The sequence below is a fragment of the Podarcis filfolensis genome (genome assembly GCF_964270895.1).
Source record: "Podarcis filfolensis genome assembly, chromosome: 1".
Classification (NCBI taxonomy): Eukaryota; Metazoa; Chordata; class Lepidosauria; order Squamata; family Lacertidae; genus Podarcis; species Podarcis filfolensis.
The window spans coordinates 70344029-70367421 of record NC_139604.1 but is presented as its reverse complement, the minus strand read 5'-3'; the positions used below and the strand labels follow the sequence as shown (position 1 = coordinate 70367421).

The 23393-nt window shown below is 41.5% G+C and overlaps 2 protein-coding genes and 1 long non-coding RNA gene across 16 annotated transcripts in view; 2 read left to right on the top strand and 1 right to left on the bottom strand.

The window, feature by feature from the left end:
* LOC310756538 lies at positions 1-1683 on the top strand. Its single transcript, XR_014544921.1, has 2 exons — positions 1-586; positions 1289-1683. It is a non-coding gene; the product is annotated as an uncharacterized lncRNA (long non-coding RNA).
* BTBD10 (BTB domain containing 10) overlaps positions 1-8538 on the top strand; it is a 30115-nt gene extending 21577 nt beyond the window's left edge. For all 11 annotated transcript variants that reach the window (XM_083598931.1, XM_083598927.1, XM_083598921.1 and 8 more), the window contains 5 exons: positions 2307-2409; positions 4187-4307; positions 4773-4970; positions 6719-6829; positions 7383-8538. In XM_083598931.1, coding sequence (XP_083455057.1) covers positions 2307-2409; positions 4187-4307; positions 4773-4970; positions 6719-6829; positions 7383-7693 — 844 coding nt within the window. In that variant the 3' untranslated portion in view covers positions 7694-8538. The remainder of the gene's footprint in view (positions 1-2306; positions 2410-4186; positions 4308-4772; positions 4971-6718; positions 6830-7382) is intronic.
* Positions 8539-9385: 847 nt separating this feature from the next.
* BMAL1 (basic helix-loop-helix ARNT like 1) overlaps positions 9386-23393 on the bottom strand; it is a 46244-nt gene continuing 32236 nt past the window's right edge. For all 4 annotated transcript variants that reach the window (XM_083598737.1, XM_083598736.1, XM_083598738.1 and 1 more), the window contains 8 exons: positions 22604-22850; positions 19587-19693; positions 19145-19295; positions 17687-17775; positions 16256-16364; positions 15308-15401; positions 10986-11088; positions 9386-10067 (listed from right to left, as the gene is read on the bottom strand). In XM_083598737.1, the coding sequence (XP_083454863.1) occupies positions 9907-10067; positions 10986-11088; positions 15308-15401; positions 16256-16364; positions 17687-17775; positions 19145-19295; positions 19587-19693; positions 22604-22850 (1061 nt within the window). In that variant the 3' untranslated portion in view covers positions 9386-9906. The remainder of the gene's footprint in view (positions 10068-10985; positions 11089-15307; positions 15402-16255; positions 16365-17686; positions 17776-19144; positions 19296-19586; positions 19694-22603; positions 22851-23393) is intronic.

Here is a 23393-nt window from a genome sequence, read left to right as displayed (position 1 = left end):
ATTTCTTTTTTACTGCATACGCATAAACTGTACTCCCTGAATTGCTGCTCAGAACAAATGTTTGGCTTGTTCAATATTTTTATTTGTTTAAACATTTTTATTTATTTAAACAAGGATGTACACTTTGGTAACACAAAAGAACAGGAAAAACCAATAGAATGAATGAAAACTAAAATTAAACATACACAAAGTACAAATTTGGGTTGTTTCATTTACTTTTCCCAGAAAAAACAGTAATTATTTTGATGTTGGAGGGCAATAACATTTTTAAAAAAGTTTTATTTATAAATATCAAGATACTGTCTTTGAGGTCTTATGGTATTCTTAAAGTTAAAAGATTGTTAAGAATTCCAAATTGTAGCATTTTTCATAGGAATCATTTAAATATTTTTATCATGAAATGTTTTATGAAATAAATTGTTCAATTTTCTATACCTCAGTTTTACAGCTGTCTTGATTAAATATTTTTGTGCAACATTTCAGGTGAAATTAGCCTCTTTTAGAGTTGGTACCTTTTCTCTCATGACATGCAACTTAGATATTGGGTGTTTTTATCCTTGGGTAAACCTGTCCATGGTGCAATTCAGTTGCAGAGAAATATACCGTATTTTTCGCCCCATAGGACGCACCGGCCCATAGGACGCACCAAGTTTTTTTGGGGGGGGAAATAAAGAAAAAAAATTATTTCCCCCCCAGGCGCTTGTGGGGCCGGCAGCAGGGAGAAGCGCTCTTCTCCCCGCCGCCCGCCTTCAGACCAGGTCCGGGGACAGCGGGAAGACGCGCTGCGCCTCCCCGCTGTCCCCGGAGCTTGCGGGGCAGGCAGCGGGGAGAAGCGCTCTTCTCCCCGCCGCCTGCCTTCAGACCAGGTCCGGAGACAGCGGGAAGACGCGCTGCGCCTCCCAGCTGTCCCCGGAGCTTGTGGGGCAGGCAGCGGGGAGAAGCGCTCTTCTCCCCGCCGCCCGCCTTCAGATCAGGTCCGGGGACAGCGGGAAGACGCGCTGCGCCTCCCCACTGTCCCCGGAGCTTGCGGGGCAGGCAGCGGGGAGAAGCGCTCTTCTCCCCGCTGCCCGCCTTCAGTTCAGGTACGGGGATAGCGGCGTTCCGCCTCCCTCTGTCCCCCGACCTTGTGGGGCTGGCGCTGGGGCTCTCCTGAAGCCTGGAGAGCGAGAGGGGTCGGTGCGCACTGACCCCTCTCGCTCTCCAGGCTTCAGTGAAAGCCTGCATTCGCCCCATAGGACGCACACACATTTCCCCTTCATTTTTGGAGGGGGAAAAGTGCGTCCTATAGGGCGAAAAATACGGTATCTTATATGACTTTCTCTACAGTAGTTAATTACCTAATAATGAATTTCCTCATGGGATGTGACCCGGGGCGGTATTGTTCTGCAGTGAATTACCAGATTCATTTTTAGATAGTGTATAGTATTAGGGACATATCAAGGTCTGTTCTTCTAGAAACCAGTAAGGTAACTTCTAATGGCCGTGCTGAGTAGAGTTGGCTCTTATCAAATTCAGCAAAAGAGGTAATAAGCCTTTTATGGATTGATCATTGTCCATTTTAAGCTGACATTTTACTTGAAAGCATGTATTCGTCCCTGCTACTTATGGATTAAAGGACACATTGTAGATCAAAATGACAAGACCATGCAGGAGAGTGAACCAAACCCATATTACCATATTTTTCCGTGTATAAGACAATGCTTTTTGCTATAAAAAAAAAGTAGGCAAAATTGGGTGTCTTATACACGGATAGTGAATGCAGAGGGGGGATGTGCGATTAATAGCAGCAGCAAGCAGGAGATTGGCAGTGGTGATTGGGTGGGTGATTGGTGGCTGCGGCAAGGCCTGGCGATTGGCTGTGGCAGGTGGGCTGTTGCTGGTGGCGAGCAGGCAGACAATTGGCTGTGGCGAGGTGTGCGATTGGCAGTGGCGGGCAGTGGGTGAGCGATTGGCGGAAGTAACCTCCCCCCCCAAAAAAAGCTGAACAACTTAATTCCTTAATTTCGGGTTTAAAAAAATAGGGACTGTCTTATACATGGGGGTGTCTTATACATGGAAAAATGCAATAATTAATATGGGTTAGTTCACTCTCCTGAATAGTCTCTTTGTATTTTATGTGTTCATATTTTATTTGAAGTAACAAGTCACACAAATATTATCTTAGAGAAGATGCAAGAGTTATTATTTTCTGTAGCTCTTAATTTGCTACTATTCTTTCTGCAGTTTCACCTTGCTAATTTGAACACTAATGAACATTGTATATCTGAAATGACTTCTAAGCAAACCTTTTATATCTATCTATCTAGGATGTTTGGATCAGGAAGAGAACATAATTTCACACGGCCCAATGAGAAAGGAGAGTATGAAGTGGCAGAGGGAATTGGCTCTACTGTGTTTCGTGCTATTCTGGTGAGATTACATTACTTGCTGCTCTTTCCACATTCATAAGTTTATGTACAAGAGGTACAGATTTTTTAAATGGTTTTGTAGACTTGAAAAAGAACACCTGAACATTCATCCTATTATATCCAGGGCCTGTGCGGGTTGTGATTGAGGGTGACTAAGGATTCCTGCAGGGCACTGCTTTTCCATTGTGTGTGGCATCTCTCTCTTTCATTCTCACATATATTGAATGACATTGTTTGAAAGAATAAATGTAATATGAAAATCCTTTACAATGCAGTTTTGTTTCCAGCTGTGTAATCAAAAGGCTTCAACTGAAATTGAGGGATATAAAAGGTGGTATCTATTTTTAGATATTTTATTGTCTCCAATGATAAAGAAGTTCTACATAAAAGCTTATTATTATGGACCTTTTGTATCACAGTATGGCGGTTGAGATAACTTATTTCAGTACTGTGAGAACTGTTCTAGTGCCAGACATTAATTTCTGCAGTGTTTGACTCTAGACCAGTGATTTTCATCTTTCCTTGTTCACAGAACTCTTTCCATGAAACTGCTGGGTATTTCAGAGTGTTTTTGAGAGCACACTTGGTTTGCTTGAGGTGCTGCCCATTCCTATTGAGTGTCACGTGAGCTCTGTAAGCTGAGTTATAGAACACAGCCAGCACCACTGTGTTGAAACATTGTGGGGGAATAGCAGGCAAGCTGTCTTTCAAGAAACACTGTTCAGTATTACTGAAATTCTCATTGAAGAATCTCCAGTAATCTTCCAAGGAACATCAGGATCCCCCAGACACAGAGTTGTTTGTGGATGGCTAAGTGGGAGGGTGAATCCGATAGGAAAAGATAGAAAGAGGTGTCAGTTTGCATTTCTTAGTGCAGAAAGTATTGCTTTGATGTGTAGAGACCTTTCCTAGTCTAATTAATTCGAGAGGGTACTGGAAGCTTCTCTGTGTGAAAGAAACAAGTACAGTAGAAGGTTCATGATGCTCGGGTTATTCCTTCAGAGAAGCTGAGTACAGCTGGCTTAAACTGGTTCTGTTATCTTTTTCTGTGAGGGCATGCTGACTATAATAGTAAGGCCAGAAGGAGCCTGGGTTTCACACTTTTCTATCTCTCTTTTTGTTCTGATGTGGTGTTCTGTATATAGTATGCTTAGTGTTATGGTTTAGTTTTATTATAAGTTATTGTAATTTTCGGTTAGGTCTGCTGCAACTCGATTTCTTATGGACAGTGCCAATCCTGAATGTATTGGATTTGTGACCATTATGCTCATTTGCCTTCAGTAGCAGTAAAGCTCTGCTGGATGAAATACAATTGCCTCTGGTCTATTTTTTGGGAATCCTGCAACATGTTTAGGTTTTTACTCTGATAGCTATACGTTGGAATCTGCTCTGGATCAATATGAGTAGAATTCATGACAAGAGGAAGCTAAAATCTTTGGCCAATGTTGTAGGACAGGCAGGCATCCCCTGAGATGCACAAACCATAATAATGCAGGCCATTTGGGTTGTACCCAGAAGCTAACTGGCATCCAGTACAGTCATTGCAGCTTCAGCCTTCTATGTTCCTTTCATGCCACACCTGACAGAAGGTATGCTGCAACTTTCTGCATTAGCTCTATTTTCTGCTCTGTTACCATGTAAAGGCATAATAGTAAGCTAATTTTGTCTTAAGATGGCAAAATAGAATTTTTGGAGAAGTGAAAAACTTTTCAGTAAGGAATTAGATGCTCCTTTCCAGTGTTTCATGGTAGTATAATTTTCCTTTTTCTTTTTCTAAGGATTACTACAAGACTGGGGTGATCCGTTGTCCAGATGGAATATCTATTCCTGAACTTAGAGAAGCTTGTGACTATCTCTGTATTTCTTTTGATTATAGCACTATCAAATGTAGAGACCTCAGTAAGTACACAGTTGAAACTGGATTTATATGTATGTGTTTTCAAGATATCTTGTTCTAACTGCAAAATATTTTCCTGGAATAATATTTATGCAGCAATACAGCCATCTCCTTAAAAAGAACCCCTTATTTCCAGATGACTCTCCATATGTATCATGGCATTATTTTCTTCTAGATAATTCCTTAACATCATGGAAATACATAGGAGAGGCTCAATGGGGAAATGAATCTTTAAACCAACAGGCTATCTGAAGCATTCCCAACAACTTCTTTCCCTACCACAAAAACCATATTGTTCAGTTTCCCTAGTCAGGGGAATGACAGCAGAAGCTTTTCCCTTTTTTTTGGTCTTGAAAAACTGTACTGACTAAAGTGTATTTAGTGTCTAAAGTGTATTTAGTGTACTGACTAAAGTGTCTTTCTTAAATAAGTGTTCAATAATATTGATTTGGTGTTCTTGATTTCAGGTGCTCTTATGCATGAATTATCAAATGACGGCGCTCGGAAACAGTTTGAATTTTACCTTGAAGAAATGATACTGCCACTGATGGTAGCCAGTGCTCAAAGTGGGGAAAGAGAGTGCCACATTGTGGTGCTCACTGACGATGATGTGGTCGATTGGGATGAAGAATACCCTCCACAAATGGGGGAAGAATACTCACAAAGTAAGTCACTGAGGTTTTTTGAAAGTAAATTTGGCTCTGGGGTATTTCTCCAACAATGCATGCACATATCCTCAGATAATTTTCATTAAACAAACAATACAAACATCACCAGAAAACACCTGATGGTGATCTCTAAGGGGGGGGGGGGAATAACTAAATAGGTAGTGGTGTTTATGAATTAGGCGCACATTGCAATACAGTTAATGTTCTTGTTCAGTGTGGGGAATTTATTTATCTATACAGAATGTACTTAATTGACTACATAGGCCTAGTGTATTAGAAAAGTTTTCAGCGAGTGTCTAAAAGTTCACACTGAAAGCACCCATTGGCAAGAGTATTCCACAATAAAGGTAAAAGATAAAGAACCCCTGGACAGTTAAGTCCAGTCAAAGGCAACTATGGGGTTGCGGCGCTCATCTCGCTTTCTGGCCAAGGGAGCCGGTGTTTGTCTACAGACAGCTTTCCGGGTCATGTGACCAGCATGACTAAACTGTTTCTGGCGCAATGGAACACCGTGACAGAAACTAGAGTGCATGGAAATGATGTTTACCTTCCCACCTCAGCAGTACCTATTTTTCTTCTTGCACTGGCATGCTTTCAAACTGCTAAGTTGGCAGAAGCTGGGACAGAGCAACGGGAGCTCACCCCATCATGGGGATTTGAACTGCTGACCTTCTGATTGGCAAGCCCAAGAGGCTCAGTGGTTTAGATGTCACTAAAAGCTCTGTGTCTTGTTATGAAGTGAACCTTGTCAACTTGGGGAATGACCAGTGCCATTCCTGCGGATCTTGGTGATCGAGCTTGCATATAAGGGTTCAGGTAATCCCTGAGGTGTCCAGGATCTAAGTTGTTCAGGGCTTTGTAAATTAATGCAAGGATCTCAAACCTGGCTTGATAGTTAGAGGGAAGCAAGGAGCGAAACGGCAGCATTCAAGTTCTGCATAGAACTTGTGCAAAGCCTAATTTTGCTTAACCACGATTACTGACCTATTGTTATTTCCAAATGCATAAATCCCATCAGCAAAGTGTGAACTACATCGCAGCAAATTTTGATTAGTCCAGTTAAATTAGAAGTGAAGAAGGGAGCATTCACAAAATTTGGAAGTGGGGGCAGTGCTTAAAACCTATTCCAATTTCTATTAATTATCTCACATTGGATTAAAATCTTTTGCTATGCCGGTTAGCAAAAAGCACTCACTGGCCCGTCACGTTGTACATGCTTTTAAGAAAAACAAATCTCGGAAAAGAGTACATGCACTTTTTAAATAATAGAAAAGCTTTCAAGGAGGAGGCCCCAGGCACATCAACTGCTTTTTAAACCTTTGCATGATGAGTCTGAAGGCCTGAAGGGACTTTTAAAGGCTTTGAGTGAATGTTCTTACAGCTGCTGCTCACAAGAGGGTTTCTGTCTTATCAGGGTACCTCCTCACAAAGAATTTCTAGTTGTATTCAGTAGAACACACTTAAAAACCTCTTTAGAGCTTCATGTTAATTGCCCAAAGGTGTAAAGAGTAGCCCAAGTACCTGGAGACAGCGGGAACAGGGCTTGCCTGCAGTTTTACAATGCTTGACCTCTGTTATTTGTGTGACAAAGTGGGTACAAAGGATTGTCTTCCAATTAAAGTTGCAAGCATTGTAACACTGGAGGAGAATGCTGCATCTGTTGCTTTATCGACCGTTGCTGCTGAACCAAGAGTAAACACTGTATAACATTTTATTCATCGGTGCATTGTGTTCCCTCCCCCCAGTTATTTATAGTACAAAGTTGTATCGATTCTTCAAGTACATTGAAAACAGAGATGTGGCCAAGTCAGTCCTGAAGGAAAGAGGCCTTAAGAAGATTCGATTAGGTATAGAAGGTAAGAGGTCTTGGAATTACTTCCTAAGCTATATCATCAACAGATCAGTGTGTGTGCACTTCTGCATTTACACAAATGGAATAAGACAGGGTAGCGCTAGAAGGCAGATAACTAAATTGAGAGAGAGCGACACAGAGAGAGAGAGAGAGGAAAAAAGAGAGAAGCCTTGAACAAGAATGTAGTTGGTCATTCTGAATGTATGGGCCATTTCATGATTCATGTGTACATGAGTAAATCTTCCTGCGTAAGTACCAGTGCAAAGCCTACCTTGATAAATAAGCATAGCTGGAATTGTTAGCGTTTTACTTCTTGTGGTCTGTTAGCTTGTTACATATTATATGACCCTACACTCAAATGACAAAAATACATTGCTTGAAGGCAGAGTGCCAATAATGTCTTCAGTGGAGGGTGGAGGAGGTCCTTACATGGAGCAGTGCCTAAAACTAAAACACCTGCCTGGTGTCTTAAAGTGTTGTATTCTTTTAGATGCCCTGGAAATGAAGTACTTCTGGTTGAAATGTGTGCAAATTTTGTTTGTCTTTTAATATTTCAGGTTACCCCACATACAAGGAAAAGGTTAAGAAGCGGCCTGGAGGACGGCCAGAAGTCATCTATAATTACGTCCAAAGACCTTTCATCAGGATGTCATGGGAGAAGGAAGAAGGGAAAAGTCGGCATGTTGATTTCCAGTGTGTAAAAAGTAAATCTATTACCAACCTGGCAGCAGCTGCAGCAGACATTCCCCAGGACCAGCTGGTGGTGATGCACCCCACTCCCCAAGTGGATGAGTTGGATATTCTTCCCGTCCCCCCTCAACCCAGCAACAGTGATGTGGATCCTGAGGGACAGAACTTGCCACTCTGATCTGAACTCTTGGTTAAACAAAAGCATGCTATTATAAAAATGAAGATGCTGTAATGAGCTCATACTGCACTACAATTCCAGCTTCTCTCCATTGTGTAATGAACATAAAATGTTTTAGGATATTGCAGTATGAACTTACAAAAGACCAAAGTGGGATCTGATTATGGTTTGTGGGAGTACATGTGTAACAACATCCTGAGGTTCAGTTACATACCTGCATATGTTTACCAGTAGGTTTTGTGGTATTGGTTATTTGTATGGTGGACTGTCCTCATCCTAAGGCTCTCTGTCACAGCAGGATTTGGAAGTTACAGTTTATTCAGTATTTTGGTACACGAGTGGGCAAAATGCAGACTTAAAATTGATAGTGGCACTTTATTAATGGTGGACAAAAAGAATTCTCAAAGCCATTTTTATAGTCATGATGCACAATGTTGAGTCTAACAGTGTGCTTCTTTCAGATACTTTCTATTCAGCTAAATGTAAATAGTTTGTTCTGAATGGAGGTGATGAGCCTACTTTGTTCTCTTATGGACGAGCACAAAATTAATTCTTGCCACTGGGGCTTTTGGATTGTGAGGTTGAGATCCAACAGCCTTCTTTTTCAGATTTATTCAGTGAAGGGTTTTTTCATGTTTGATGTGAGCCATGTTCAAGAGTCAGGAACATATGATACGGGCTTTATCTTAAAATTCTGCCTTACCTTAAATCTGTTCACAGAAATATTTATTTACTGAGTTTTTTCATAAGTGTCATGGAATAGGAAAATGCAAATTGTTCACTCTTCATTTATTAACTGATTGTAAACGAGTTTTTCATTCAAATAAAAATTTCCATTATTTTAATATTAGCTGTGACAGTAATTTATTACGTATTTTTGTAAAACTAGTAACAGAATTTAGTGCCAAAATCAATGCCCTTTCCCCCTCTCTTTTTAAAAATAAAATGCCCTGACAAGCCACGTCTGACAAAAGACTGGTCTTTTTTAGGGGAAAGCATTTAATGGTATGGAAGGGACCTATATCCTAAGTCCCAGTTGCAGTCATAGTATATGGGGACACAAAGACGCTGTTGTAAGGCAACTTCCTATATTTCTAAAAGTATAAGATCATATATGCAGCTCTGTAAAATCAGAAAAGACCAGTACAACAAATGGTATGTGGAAGTTATTCATTGTCTGTAATGAGGGTAGACTGGATGGGATGTGCATCTTTGTATTGGAAGGCGTTGCAGTAAAGTGTAGGAGGACAAGAAGGCAAGTGCAGTGACCTGGTGGTTAGCAGCACCTAACACTGTATTTCCTCCCCTGTATGAAGGTTTTTGCATGTTGCTTTTAGGCAAAACTTCATCTCCTAAGCCTGTATTTCTTCAGTCAAACCTTAACCGCCTGCTTTTGTCACCAGAGTATCTCCTATGCGCCACATCTTTTTCCATGCTTCAGAAGCTAGGCTGAAACTTGTAGGGTTTGACTGAAGAAATACATTGTAGGAAGGCCTGGTTGTGTGTAATTTGAAAAATTGCAGACCCCCATTGATGCCAGGCAATTCAACGGATTCCCATAAGCAAAGTTGTTCAGGTAAGGCCATCACTTGCTCAGGGGGCCCCTTGCTTTGGAAATGCGTTGGTTGTTCCTTTCGCCGTCGTCATTATGCACTTCAACCAGAAGTGCTTTTTCAATCCAAGTAAATGTAATTTAGAACAAGGGAAAACATTTTATTTTAAAAATATTTAACTGTCTAATACATTACACTTCAACAATATTTATAGTAAAGGATCTTACAAGAAACAGTTTTGATACATTAGTATAAGAAATATCCATTATCCACATGGGGGACCATTTTTGTAGTGTAAAAACACACCATACAGCTGAAATGACCATTTGCATATAAAAGCTACCAGTGATGCCAGTGCTTAGTTCGCACAGTGATCTTTTCCTTTTTTTAAAAAAATGTCAACACAAAAACAGAATCCAAAATATACAGTTAACGCAAGCTATACACAGCTAACCAAATCAAAGACGTAGGAGGAACACTGTAGCAGGTTGATCTCCACTTGGTGGTCTGAAATTACACATGGGAAAAGGATGACTGTTCTCTTGATATGGCTTTTTATGAAATTAAAACATCAAAGCAATTCAACAAGCTTCACAGATTGGAGAACTCCACCAATAATGCACTTTGATATATCCATATTTCAAAGCTATTGGGTAGCATTTACAAGGGCCATGGTAAGTCACTAAAATCAACGGGGCCCCCTAGACCCGCGTCAGCTTCCAGAAGGCTCATGATTACAGCCATTGCTGCTTCATCATTGCTGGGGCTGCTGGATCCCTGGTCGTTGTCTATCATGTCAATCCCTATATGCGAGTTTTCCCCTGGAAATAAAGTGAAAAAAGTGAAAGCTACAGTATGATGAACTCTGTCCAAACAGTATACTTAAGACCCTGAGATCATCTCTTGAGACCCTCCTTCATGTGCCCCCTCCTCAAGAGGTCCACAGGGGGGCAACACAAGAACAGGTCTTTTCTGCAGTGGCTCCCCATCTGTGGAATGCTCTCCCCAGGGAAGTTCGCCTGGTGCCTTCCTTATACACCTTAAGGCGCCAGGCAAAAACGTTCCCTCTTTAACCAGACCTTTGGTTGATCCATTACATCCTATACCCTTTTAAAATGTGTTTTTTGTTATTGTTGTTGGGGAGGGTTATTGCGTTGCTGTTTTTATTAGGTATTTAGTGGTTTTATATCTTGATTTTATTCTGTGAACCGCCCTGAGACCCCAGGTATAGGGTGGTATATAAATTTAATAAATAAAAACAGCTGAGATAAAACAATGCCAAACTACAAAGAGGCATTACTTTTCCCTTTGTTGTGTATACCTTGTTCTAAGAAATTTAATAATTCAAGTTTTAAAGATTAAATATTCCTAGTTTTCTTACAAAAAATAATAATCTGATGCAGATAAACATGCAAATGAATCAGAGCTCTAGAAAAGTTGTAGAATACCTTATCTTTATAAGAGAAGGAGCAGAGGGTTAAATACTACTTGTTGGGAGGGACTTATCTGGAGAGAGCGTTTCCTGTATCAGTGATATCAGGCTGCTGACCCTGAAGTTTTCCCAGGATTCCATCAAGAGAAGTTTGCCCTCAAGATTTAATTCACCAGTATTTTTAAGTTAAGAGGGATAGGACCCTAACCCTAAGGATTTTTACTACATAGTGACTGGGAGTGAGTAGTTCAATTCTCCATTCCTTCTTTTATTTGTCTTAGCTTGTCTTACATGGTTATATACTTACCAAGTATGGAAGAATTGTCAGAATACGGGTAGCCTGGATTGTCTTGGATCTGGCTAGATAGTAAACTGGCAGGAGGAATGTCTGGAGTTCCACCATTCAAAATCTAAAGAAAAATAGATAAAACATAACAGACTTTAGTCTCTAGCATGATCTGAGTGCTCTGATCATAGTATATTTCGCACACATGATCCTGTTACAAACTGTTAACATTTACAGAGCTTAAGTTCTGACATTACTTATTTATTTATTTATTCAACCATTAAGCTGCCCTTCACCTGGCTCAGGACAGAGTGACTTACAAAATACTAATGAAAGTTAAGCAAGTTAACAATAAACGGACCAAATTTTTAAAAAACCAATACAAAAAAAATTGTACACCTTTTCATAATTTCTCCTGATTTCTACACATTATGGTATCATGCTATGGTGAATCTTAGGAACTCTGTGGCTTTAACACCTGAATTTGAAGCAGAGGGAACCATTTGTCAACTTTTGGAGGATATTATTAACTTCAAATTTACATTATGACTCAGCAAGAATTTCCCTTTGGGCCTAGCAACAACCCATTCACAATGTAACAAGTCATCACATGGGGCTTTTCTTCCCACTGAAACCTGCTAGGCTGCGGAAATGAAAGGTGAGTCAACATGTGATGAAAGCTTATTTTAGTGCTTATGTTAATAGCTCTGCTAGTCAAGCTATACTGTCATCAGAATGATTTAAATGTGCTGCAAGTGAACCAATAATAGATCAATACAAAATCTCTGAATAGCCAAATTATTTTTTTAGAACTATAATTAAAAAACATGGCGTTACAGGCAATTAAATTTTTATTTCTGGCAGTAAAATGACCTGCTAAGTCCCTGCCTTGCATTCCCAAGGCCCCAGGTTCAATTCTTGGCATCTCCAGGCAGGACTTGGAGATAGCCACTGCCGGTCAGTGTAGGGCAGAGCTTTCCAAACTTGTCATGTTGGGGACACACTTTTTAGATATGCATCATTTTGTGACACAGTAATTCAGTTTCACTAGCAAACTGGAGGTTAAACTAACCCCTTTCTAGCTCCTGGAGGAGTGCGGGGAGCACAACACACCTACACACTGCAGCCGACACACTCATGTGTCACGACACAGTTTGGAAAGCTCTGGTGTAGGGAATACTGAGCTAGGTGGGCCATTGGTCTAACCTGGTAGAAAGACAGCTTCCTAATATGGTTTGTCACCTGGTTTGCAGTCACATACCTATTTGGGGGTTGCAAACTTAAATAAAAGACTCAGTCCCTGTCTAAATAAGTTTTGTTCTCTTGCACTCTTATGCAGGCACTGGTGCGACCTCCAGGGGGCCCTAGGGACCTGGGCACACACAGAATTTTTGCTGTGGGAGCCTAATTGAGGTTGAATCCTGACAAGACAGAAGTACTGTTTTTGGGGACAGGAGGCGGGCAGGTGTGGAGGGTTCCCTGGTCCTGAATGGGGTAACTGTGCCCCTGAAGGACCAGGTGCGCAGCCTGGGAGTCATTTTGGACTCACAGCTGTCCATGGAGGCACAGGTCAAATCTGTGTCCAGGGCAGCTGTTTACCAGCTCCATCTGGTACGTAGGCTGAGACCCTATCTGCCTGCAGACTGTCTCGCCAGAGTGGTACATGCTCTGGTTATCTCCCGCTTGGACTACTGCAATGCGCTCTACGTGGGGCTACCTTTGAAGGTAACCCGGAAACTACAACTAATCCAGAATGCGGCAGCTAGACTGGTGACTGGGAGCGGCCCCCGAGACCATATAACACCGGTCTTGAAAGACCTACATTGGCTCCCAGTACATTTCCGAGCACAATTCAAAGTGTTGGTGCTGACCTTTAAAGCCCTAAACGGCCTCGGTCCAGTATATCTGAAGGAGCGTCTCCTCCCCCATCATTCTGCCCGGACACTGAGGTCCAGCTCCAAGGGCCTTCTGGCAGTTCCCTCACTGCGAGAGGCCAAGTTGCAAGGAACCAGGCAGAGGGCCTTCTCGGTAGTGGCACCCGCCCCGTGGAACGCCCTCCCATCAGATGTCAAAGCAATAAACATCTACCTGACATTCAGAAGACATCTGAAGGCAGCCCTGTTCAGGGAAGTTTTTAATATGTGACATTTTAGTGTATCTTTCATCTTTGTTGGAAGCCGCCCAGAGTGGCTGGGGAAACCCAGCCAGATGGGCGGGGTACAAATAATAAATTATTATTATTATTATTATTATTATTATTATTATTATTATTAATTGTAACTATTACTGGCATGTTTTGCTACCATTTCATATACAAACAAAGTTCAATTGAAATGTCGCTTAGGAAACTTTCAGCACCTACTCTGCACTTTTGAAATGAGGACAAGGGAGGAGAGGAGGGAACCTAAAACCTAAAGAAAACCCAGCCGGGAAGATCATGCCAGTACTAAATGTTCACCAGGAGATGGCAGAAGAACATTTCAAAAAGGAGTCATCGCATCAGTAAGAATGTTTGAAAGGCTTGCTGTGTTAGGTGGATCTGTGTGCAGCATTATCAAAATCTGCTTCACAGGGAGGAAGGGTTGGGGTGTGCAAATCAGGAGGGTCATGGGCAGAAGAAGAGGAAGGAGGAGGAGGAGGAGGTGGTGGTGGTGGTTTGGATTTGATATCCTGCTTTATCACTACCCTAAGGAGTCTCAAAGCGACTCACAATCTCCTTTCCCTTCCTCCCCCACAACAAACACTCTGTGAGGTGAGTGAGGCTGAGAGACTTCAGAGAAGCGTAACTAGCCCAAGGTCACCCAGCAGCTGCATGTGGAGGGGCGGGGAAGCGAACCTGGTTCATCAGATTACAAGTCCACCACTCTTAACCACTACACCACACTGGAAATATTGCAATGCGGGAGGGTGTGGCGAGATGAGCAAAAGAGCCAATTGGCACTTGCTGACTGTGGTCCCTTGTAGGCCACCAAATAACTGCCAGTCCTAGACAGCCATGCCCACTTACTTCCCTTGTGGAGCTGGCGAATGCCAGGCTGGCCGACAATAAAAAAATTATCATCCATGACAATAACCATGGCTCAGGGGACTGAGGTGGCAAATATTACGGAAACCTGGGAAGGTGGGTGAGCAGACTTGACCTGTTTCAGCTGAGCACACCTGGGTATTCAGTGCCGCACGAGCATTGGTTGGAGAACTCAAGGGTGGCCATTACTGTCATTCCTAAATTTATGTCTTTCAACAGGAAGTCAATGTACCTGGTGTTGGGCCAGGGAAAGAGAATAGGAATGTTATTGGTGCACTGCCTGTCCCACCACCCTACCGTCTTCCTGTCCAATCTGGTTGCAGCAATAATGTTGGAGAACCCCAAAGGGTTTGTTCTGAGGCACCAGCAGTGACACCAAAGGCATGCTATCGGGCAACAGCCATGGGGCTGTCTCAGTACACCATGGGCTCAACACAGGTTGCAGGTTAATGCACTGCATCTGATGTATGCTACTGAGTAGACTGGATGTGACTCTGTGGCTGAAGGTGTAATGGACAGGCCACTTCCTAGTGGTTTGGACTAATGGTGGCAGTACCAACTCCAGTGATTGCTAAATGCTTTGGGTGAGTTTCCAGCTGGCCTATCTGACACTCCTGTGGAAGCCTTGGTCTTGCTACAGGGTGGCAAGAGTTGCATTGGGAGAGAGACAGGGAGAGTATAACCCTGTTGATTCTCCTCAGTATCTTAGCAGCTTTTGATACTGTCAACCATGATATCCTCTTGGAGTGGATCTGTGGTCTGGAGGCTACTGAGATAGAGTGGTTCTGCTGCTACCTGCAGAGTTGTTTCTAGGGTGTGGGACTGGCCAATTTCTGCTTGGCCCCATCAGGAGTTGAGCTGTGGAGTCCCACAAGGTTCCATCTTGTCCCCAGTGCCACTGCCATTGGATGTGGTCATCAGGTGGTTTGGAGCCCAGAGGCATCAATATGCTGATAGCATCCAGATCTATCTCTCTAGACCATGAGATGGAGCTGTGCTAGTGCTGAATTGGTGCATGAAAGCAGCAGGGCATCGGGGTAAGGGCCAAGACGGCAAATCACATTGAAAATTGAAAACTTGCGCATTTGCTGTAGAGAGATAACTTTCCAGCAATTTGAAAAGTAACTTTGTTGGCTGTACGTGTTCCAAAAATATTCAGAATGGACCTTACTCTTCCCCAGAATTGAGCTGCTGAGAATTCAGCCCTACAGAATACTAATCTAGCAACAGGAAGTTCTCACAGGATGTCTGCGCATGCGCAGAACAAATGTGTGAGACTGCTGAGAGAAGCCTAGCAATTTTAAAGACCCCATCTCACCTTTTTGCCTCCTGGCGAAGAAGTGTCAGGGGGAGGTGTGCTGGTCATGTTTAATGGACTAGAGCCACAGCTTGAAGGCGAAGAGCCTCTTATCCTGTCAAAACAAAAGCAGTCAGATTAGAAAGGTTATGCTAAACAATGCAATTAATGTTTGACCAACTTATCATATTCATGGCAACCTGTCCCCTACCCACCTTGGAACATTGTACCCAAGGAGGTCCTATCTCTCTCATTATCAGGTGTGAGAGAGATGATGCTCTGGTTAGGACTTAGCATTTTGAATTTTAACCTGCCAGATGTGTTAACCTGTTCTGGTTTACATTGCCTTGGTGTTCTCAACTGTGTACATTACTGGAAGTAGAAAACATAACATGAGGAATTTCCCACTGACTATAACCAGTGATATTTTTCTAGAAAAAAAGGTGCCGGAACTCACCATGAACACCTCCCTCATTCTCTTAGAATGGCAATGGTGCCCTCCTGAGAGGTGCCAGAACTGAGTTCCGGCAAATTCCAGCTGAAAAAAAGCCCTGACTATACGACTTATGGTTCTTTTCTCCCTCTCCCCTATCAGTGATCAACATAATTTTGAGGCAGAGGTTTTGACCATTTTGGCTCATTGCTCTCAACATAACCCAATATATTGCCACACATTTTTCTCTCCACATTTCTACAAAAACAGCTACACCACTTACACAGACTACTGTAAATGCATCAAGAGAGAACACACTTGGTGATAAAAGTGAATGCATATTTGTTCTGGGCTTGTCAGGTTTGCCTCCTGCTCCTGCAATGACCAATAGTAACACTACAGCAGCTATTGATTTCTTGTAACCTGAAAGCAACTAAACAGGGATACTTGCTATTTATGGAAAGGAAGCAGCTGGTCACCTTTTTTTCTTGAGATATAGACTTGAGATGGAAGAACAGCACTGGGGCTTTCCTCACCTGTGAATCTCCATAATTTCTTCAGCAATCATTCTGCCAATTTTTCCAGCTCCTGCCCTTGTTCCACCAGGAATACCAGGGACTGTTGGAAGGGACCTTTTAGGACCACCTTTATAAAGGGGGGAGGAGAGAACATAAACACACATGAAAATTTTGACACACATGAAAATTTTAGCAGAAAGCAGAAAATGTCCCTTGTCCAGCACTCTCTCTTCCATTTCCAATGTTAAATACTTTACTTCAGTAGTCATTGGGTTGTATCCAATGTAGCACCAAGTTAGGGTCCTGGCAGTGCAAGGATTTCTGTTTGCACAACAGGACTCCCCACCCCAATTCCTTTGTGCATCCTTTAAATCTGTTCTGGGATCCCCCAACTGAGGTCTAGCTCTGAGGGCCTTCTGGCGGTTCCCTCACTGCAAGAAGTGAAGTTACAGGGAACCAGGCAGAGGGCCTTCTCAGTAGTGGTGCCCGCCCTGTGGAACGCCCTCCCTTCAGATGTCAAGGAAATAAGCAACTATTTTACTTTTAGATGACATCTGAAGGCAGCCCTGTATCAGGAAGTTTTTATCTTTGATGTATTATTATGTTTTTAATATTCTGTTGGGAGCTGCCCAGAGTGGCTGGGGTAACCTAGCCAGATGGGCAGGGTATGTATGTATGTATGTATAAATAAATAAATAAATAAAATTATTATTATTATTAAAGAGGTGAGATCCTGTTGTGTAAATCCTTGCACCTTTGAGAAGAGTTTGTTGGATATAGCCCAATGATTCCAATCATTGCAGTAGAAGCTTGGAGGCCCCCCCTTCAGACATTACATTAAGTGCCATGTGTGTTTGCTTGAGCATTAAGATAGACCCCAATGTCATACACAAAAAATAATGCTCACAGATTTTAGAATCGTGATGCAGATCCTAATTAGCTATGCTTTGATGTTATGAGATGCACCCCCCCAAAGTTCAAACTAGCTGCTGCCACAACCAAGAGGAGCAACTTCTGTGAAATTGTCTGTGCTTTCCTTCCTTGGGCTACTTGTTCAAATGACTCCCAAAGGAAGGCATATAGAATGACAGACAGGACACCTACATATTTTGACCAACAAGGGATATGTTATTAACAGCTAAAGTGAGCCAAGTTAGAGTTTGTTAGAGTAAGACTAGGAAGATCCAGCTTCAAATCTTCACTCAGTAATGAAGTAAAACTTAACTCCTATGTTACACTAACTTCACGTGTGTTCTTTGGCTCAGGGGCTCATTTGGACTCTGATATTTGGCACTTGAGGCTCATGAAATTTAGTGAGCTTCTTGGCTTCAAAAAGAGCCACTTAGAACATGGGCTTGACTGGCTGACTTAGCTTTGATGGTGGAACACCAAACTGGCTAAAGGGGCTAAAAGGCAGCTATGAATGGCTTTGTTCGGTGCTCTAGTTACCTTCTCCAGCCTGGAGCACACTGTCCATGCTGTGCGGTGAAGCTGAAAGCTGTGGGAAAGTCGCGTCTCCCCCATCAAGTACATTGGCACTGCAGGGAGGGAGGTTTCAAAAGAAACAGAAAGACAAATGAGACCCTTGGCTTGAATGCAGCCAGTCACCGTGTTTTCTCTTTTCAGATCATAGCCACAAAGCGAAGGACACACAGAAGAAATTACAAGCTTTGCATTACAAACTGATCATCAAGAAACAGATCATATGTTGCACAAAAGACAAAAATGTAAATATCACGTTTCTGTCTTTCTGTTTGCAATACGTAAAGTAGAACTGGGATTTCCAGATCTCAGCAGCAGCAGGGGTGAGATCCACTACACATTACAGCAGAATCAAGGAAGGCGGAAAGGCCGTTTACATGCTTGGAGCATTAGGGAACATAGGAAGCTGCATTATGTGGAATCAAACCATCTAGTTTGGTCATGTCTACACAGACTGGCAGCATCTCTCCAGAGTTTCAGACCGAAGTCTCTCCCACCCCTACTTGGAGATGCCAAGGATCAAACCAGGGCCCTTCTGTAAGACAGATGCTTCGCTACCAAGCTTTGCTGCTTCCCATTCTTGCTTCTGTTTTTCCTATTCATTTTTTGTCCCTTGAAGAAATTCTGAAATGATACCCCTAAATTATAGGCCAGAACCTACATTTCAATGGAGCATAGCAACAGAAATAGTTGCCTTCCATGACCCAAGGCAATCAACAAGGTGAAGACCCTTATTTTGCAGAAGGTTAAATATTTTCTTGTCCTTCCGGCAACTTTCGGATAGGAAAACAATTACCGTATTTTTTGCTCTATAAGACTCACTTTTTCCCTCCTAAAAAGTAAGGGGAAATGTGTGTGCGTCTTATGGAGCAAATGCAGGCTGCGCAGCTATCCCAGAAGCCAGAACAGCAAGAGGGATTGCTTCTTTCACTGCGCAGCGATCCCGCTTGCTGTTCTGGCTTCTGAGATTCAGAATATTTTTTTTCTTGTTTTCCTCCTCCAAAAACTAGGTGCGTCTTGTGGTCTGGTGCGTCTTATACAGCGAAAAATACGGTAGTCTAAATTGGAGCATTCTGCTATATTTGAACATCAGGACTATTTGGCTGTTTCCAGTTCTGTCATTATTTGATTAAATATTTCTTGACATTGAAAAGCAGATCAAGTGGCTCAATGAAGTGGTATGGACCTATGTACTGTCTTGTCGATATGTTGATGCCCCAAACCAGGCAGCATGTAGGGTCCAGTTTTGCAGGCCACTTGATACCACTGGACCTAACAAAACTGTGAAGTCAATGGGAATGTCTGTGTATGCTTTGTTACCAAGCAGATAACAATGTGCTGATTTTCTACGTCTGCTTATAACTCCTTTGAGACATAGAAAGGAGGATTAAGTGCCCAGCTTATCAGCTGAAGAAAAATACTTACGATACCACTGTGTTAGTTGAGACAATATATTCTACTTCTTTGGTCCACGGGTTCATGAAACTGAACCAACAACTCCTCAGTGTAATAAAAGATCCGTCTTTGACTTTAAACTTGTAACAATTAGTATTAATTTTCTCTCTCGACTGTAAAACTAAAAGAAGGGGAAAATGGGACAAAAGTTACTATAAATGCACACTCCCTAGATAGTCTTGTGTGTTCATCACTTCCCATTGTGTGCTCCTTCCCACTGTGGCAAATTTCCTACATATGCACTATTATAATTACAACATCAACTTAAAATTTTCCCATTATTCAATTTATCCAGGTTGTGCTTCCTAACCACTCTTTCTTAATAAAAAACAGAAATAAAGTCAGAAATAAAAAAAGTTTGGAATTAACTACCACCCCCTTGCATTTTTATTTTTTGTTTTGCTTATTTTACCTTGTCGATGACATTCTGCAAGATGCCCTATATCATCTTGATGAAAATATTCATAACACGAAGTACCTAGAAGTTCCTGTGGTAAATATGCCAGAATTGCAGTTGCCCTAAAATATAAAAAGTTGTTTAGTTTAAAAAAATAATACTTAGGCGAAAACTACTATATAAAAAAGGAGTGCCAACAGACCAGAAACAGATTGGCATGGCCTGCTCCTTTGCCTTCAAGGAGAAACTTTTACTGTCAGAGAGAAAGACTGCGAAAAACATGGGCCCTCACACTGAAGCTCTTTCCTCTCCCTTTTGTTGTCACAACCAATGCTAATTATTCAGTATATAGCAGCTCAACGTGGGAACACGGTTTCAGAAAATATGGCAGAGGGGTGGAGCAAAAGCATGCACTTAATGGATTTATTTAAATGGATTTATTTTAATAATAATAATAATAATAATAATAATAATAATAATAATAATAATAATAATAATAAATTTTATTTATATCCCGCCCTCCCCAGCCGAAGCTGGGCTCAGGGCGGCTAACAACAATAAACTACTTAATATTTCAAAAATCTCCAAGCAGTGTCCCAAAAGAGCTATGTTGACCACAAATGGACAGAGGTACGCAAGCACAATGTCACTGATTTCAATGGGCTTCAAATGCCTGTAACTGGATGTTGGATTTTGTGGTTACAGTCAAAACTCAGTCTATTAACAAATCAAGAAATTAAGTTCATGTATGTGCATACTTTTGGTACAGTGTTAAAAAAGGGGTGATAGCAAATATGCATTGAATGTGAGACCAAAGGTACAAAGAAATGTAAAATAAGAAGTGACAAAAATGTATATTATGTGAGAGATTATTCATGAAACCTTTTCTTTTCCACCTCTGCTCTGTAATCTGCATGTTATGATTTAGCTGCTAGTAATAGGATCTTCCTTCCTGTTGCCAGGACAGTAGGTTGGCATGGAAATCTCTTGCATGCAAATATATTTCTTCTGGTATTCTATCAGTAGTTTTTAAGGTACCATCTGTTTTAGCATCTGTATTCCAGATAACTCTGGGGAGGCTTTGCCAAGTATTTTCAATTTAGCTATTGGCATAAAAGAGAAACTCACTTATGAAAGTACTCAAGGAAATAAATAAACATGATGAGCACCCCCAAGGTTAAAGATCCAAATAAGTTTCTGTCTTCCACTAAATCCAGATTAGCTCTTCCAGCTGCCAACTGGCTGAATATATTATAGTCCAGAAAGCTAAAGGTTTATTTTCATACTACAATAAGGGATATAACTTCCCATGGTAACTTATTAACATTGGAGAACATCTTCCAGTTATTCGCTCTTACCATTTAATATTTAACTGTCAAGGGTTAAAATGGAAACACTACCAAATGAACGAATGTATAGCAATTCTCCAATGTATTCATATATTTAGAAATCCAAAGTGATATAATCCCTCCTTGCACAAAACTGAAAACATGTGAGAGCAGTAGCTCCAACATAGAAATGGAGTTCGCTGCCCACAATGATGTTGCTCACTTCAGTAGAAGGCTACAAAGGTGGCATTTTGCTGTAACGTTACAGAAAGCTTTCAATCAAAGCTGAAATTGTAGTCAAGATTTTATTTTTGTGGCATGCCATGTTCTCTTTGGCATGCCAAAAATGAAGGGGGAAAGGGGTGCACAGCAAATATGCCACACAGCCATGCTAATTATTCAGTTATGACTGTGAAAAGTTCCTTCACCCTCAAAACAACCTTCACTTGCACCAAACGAAGAGTGAAAGGCAGGTTGTGCATCTTTGCATAAAAGAATCACATTTGTTCTTTTATATCCCTTTCTTAACCTCCCTTCTAAATACTAAGCAGGGACGTAGTTTGGTTTAATAAATCAAGTGCAAATGAATGATAATGCAACAAACGTGGAAGTTTCATGTATTTTCTCTTTATCAGCAACCCCTTCTATTCCTCACCTTTTATAAAATTAAAGTAAATTCAAAGGATTTAATTTGGGGAAGCCATGGGTGTATTTTTACAACCCAGTGGGGGTAACTATGGTCTTGTAAGACTGAGAGCTCTTGCACCTACTCTGGCCAGTCTCATCATTTAATTTATCAGTTTCTTCCCACAAGGAGTCTCAGAACAACTTATAAAAATAACATTCCATAATACAAATAATCTTAAAATCAAAAAGCAACACTAAAAATAATCAAATTATAAACACAACACGAGCTCTCCCCCACAACGTAAGCATCCCTGCCAAAGACTAACCCTTTTAATTGTAATTTCTTTTAAACTGTTTTTAATGTTGCATTTTAAATGGTTGCTACCTGCTCTGGGGCCTTAGGACAAAAGACAGGTAATAAACAACAACAACAAATGCAACGAGGGATAAATACACAATTGACTGGGAGAAATGACTTTCCAAGCACCAAAAAGATGCCAATGCCTGGGGCTGGTGAACCTTCCGGAGCATTCCACAAATAGATGGTCACCCCTGAAAAGGCCCTTTGGACTGTTGCTGAGAAGGACCTCCAGTGTTTACCTCAAGCCCCAGATATAGGTAAAGGAGGTTCATAGTTTATTAATGTCTGGGCCATTGAAGACTTCATGGGTTAAATTCAGCATTTTGAATTTGGTCCAGAAACAAATCAGTCAGATTGTGCTTTGTTTCCTGTGCTATGCTAGGAGGAAAGGAGATAATACGAGCACCATGGGGGGTTGTGGATTGCATCCCATTTTTCTAACCAAAAAGTTTAATTATTATTCAGCAAACTAGGTGTCAATGTTCTTGAGCAACAAATGATTACATTTATGCCACAGGCATTCTGCCTTTCAGGGTGAGAAGTAATTTAGAGTCACAAACTGTGGATACATAATTGCTCCAAAAGTACTTTGCAATTATTTATTTCCATAACTAACATTATTGCTGTTCTGAATAAAAAACATTAGTAGGTAAAAGAATAATCTTAAGTCAACAGACCATTGTCCTGATAGCATGAATTAAAGATGTTGTTCTTACCTCTGGTCTACAAATACAAATTTCCCATCAATTGCATGCCGAGAAACATATTCTGTCGGTTTAACCCTGATCTCTCCATTTACTGGTTGAGGAACTACATGAGGATGTAACCGTCCAATTGCAACGAGACAGCTTAAATTACAGCCTTCGTTATCAGGCTCATTGTCTTCGTCTAGTCCCATTTTTGTTGGTGGCCAGCTTTTTAAATATCCTGTGCTATGGATAGTGCAAAAGCTTTTCCGGTCTGCTACAAAAGAAAATAAGGTTTATGTCATCAGTACTGCATTGGTGGGAAAATGGCAGCTTGGGGTTCAGGCGCATGAAACATCTGGCATCTTAAGCATTCAACTTCTGAAGAGCTGTACAATGTGCAACAGGCTGTATGTATGCAGACTTCCATGCATATGCTTGGTCCAGGACCAGCAGTTCTTGGTTTCTTCAGGGCTCCCATAAAGTATGGGAACCCTGAAGAAACCAAGAACTCCTGGGTTGGGCAGGGAGAGGATCAAGAAGGTGCTACAGCAGTGCTGAACAAAGACATCTGCCAAAGTGGTATCAGGCAATTTTTGGATCATCATCTTGGTCAGCAGCTGGTAGTTTTAGCTGACCATACACCAGAGATCCATTAAGAGTCTGCAGGAAAAGCTCCTCATGGAGGGCTCCAGAAGGGTCATGCAGTGGGTTCCAAGAAGCCACTGCTGTTTTATGGCCCACCATAGGTAGCAATATCAGGTTCCCATTAGCAGAGTCCAGCTCTTGTGCACCTACCTAGTTGTTATCATGGACCTTC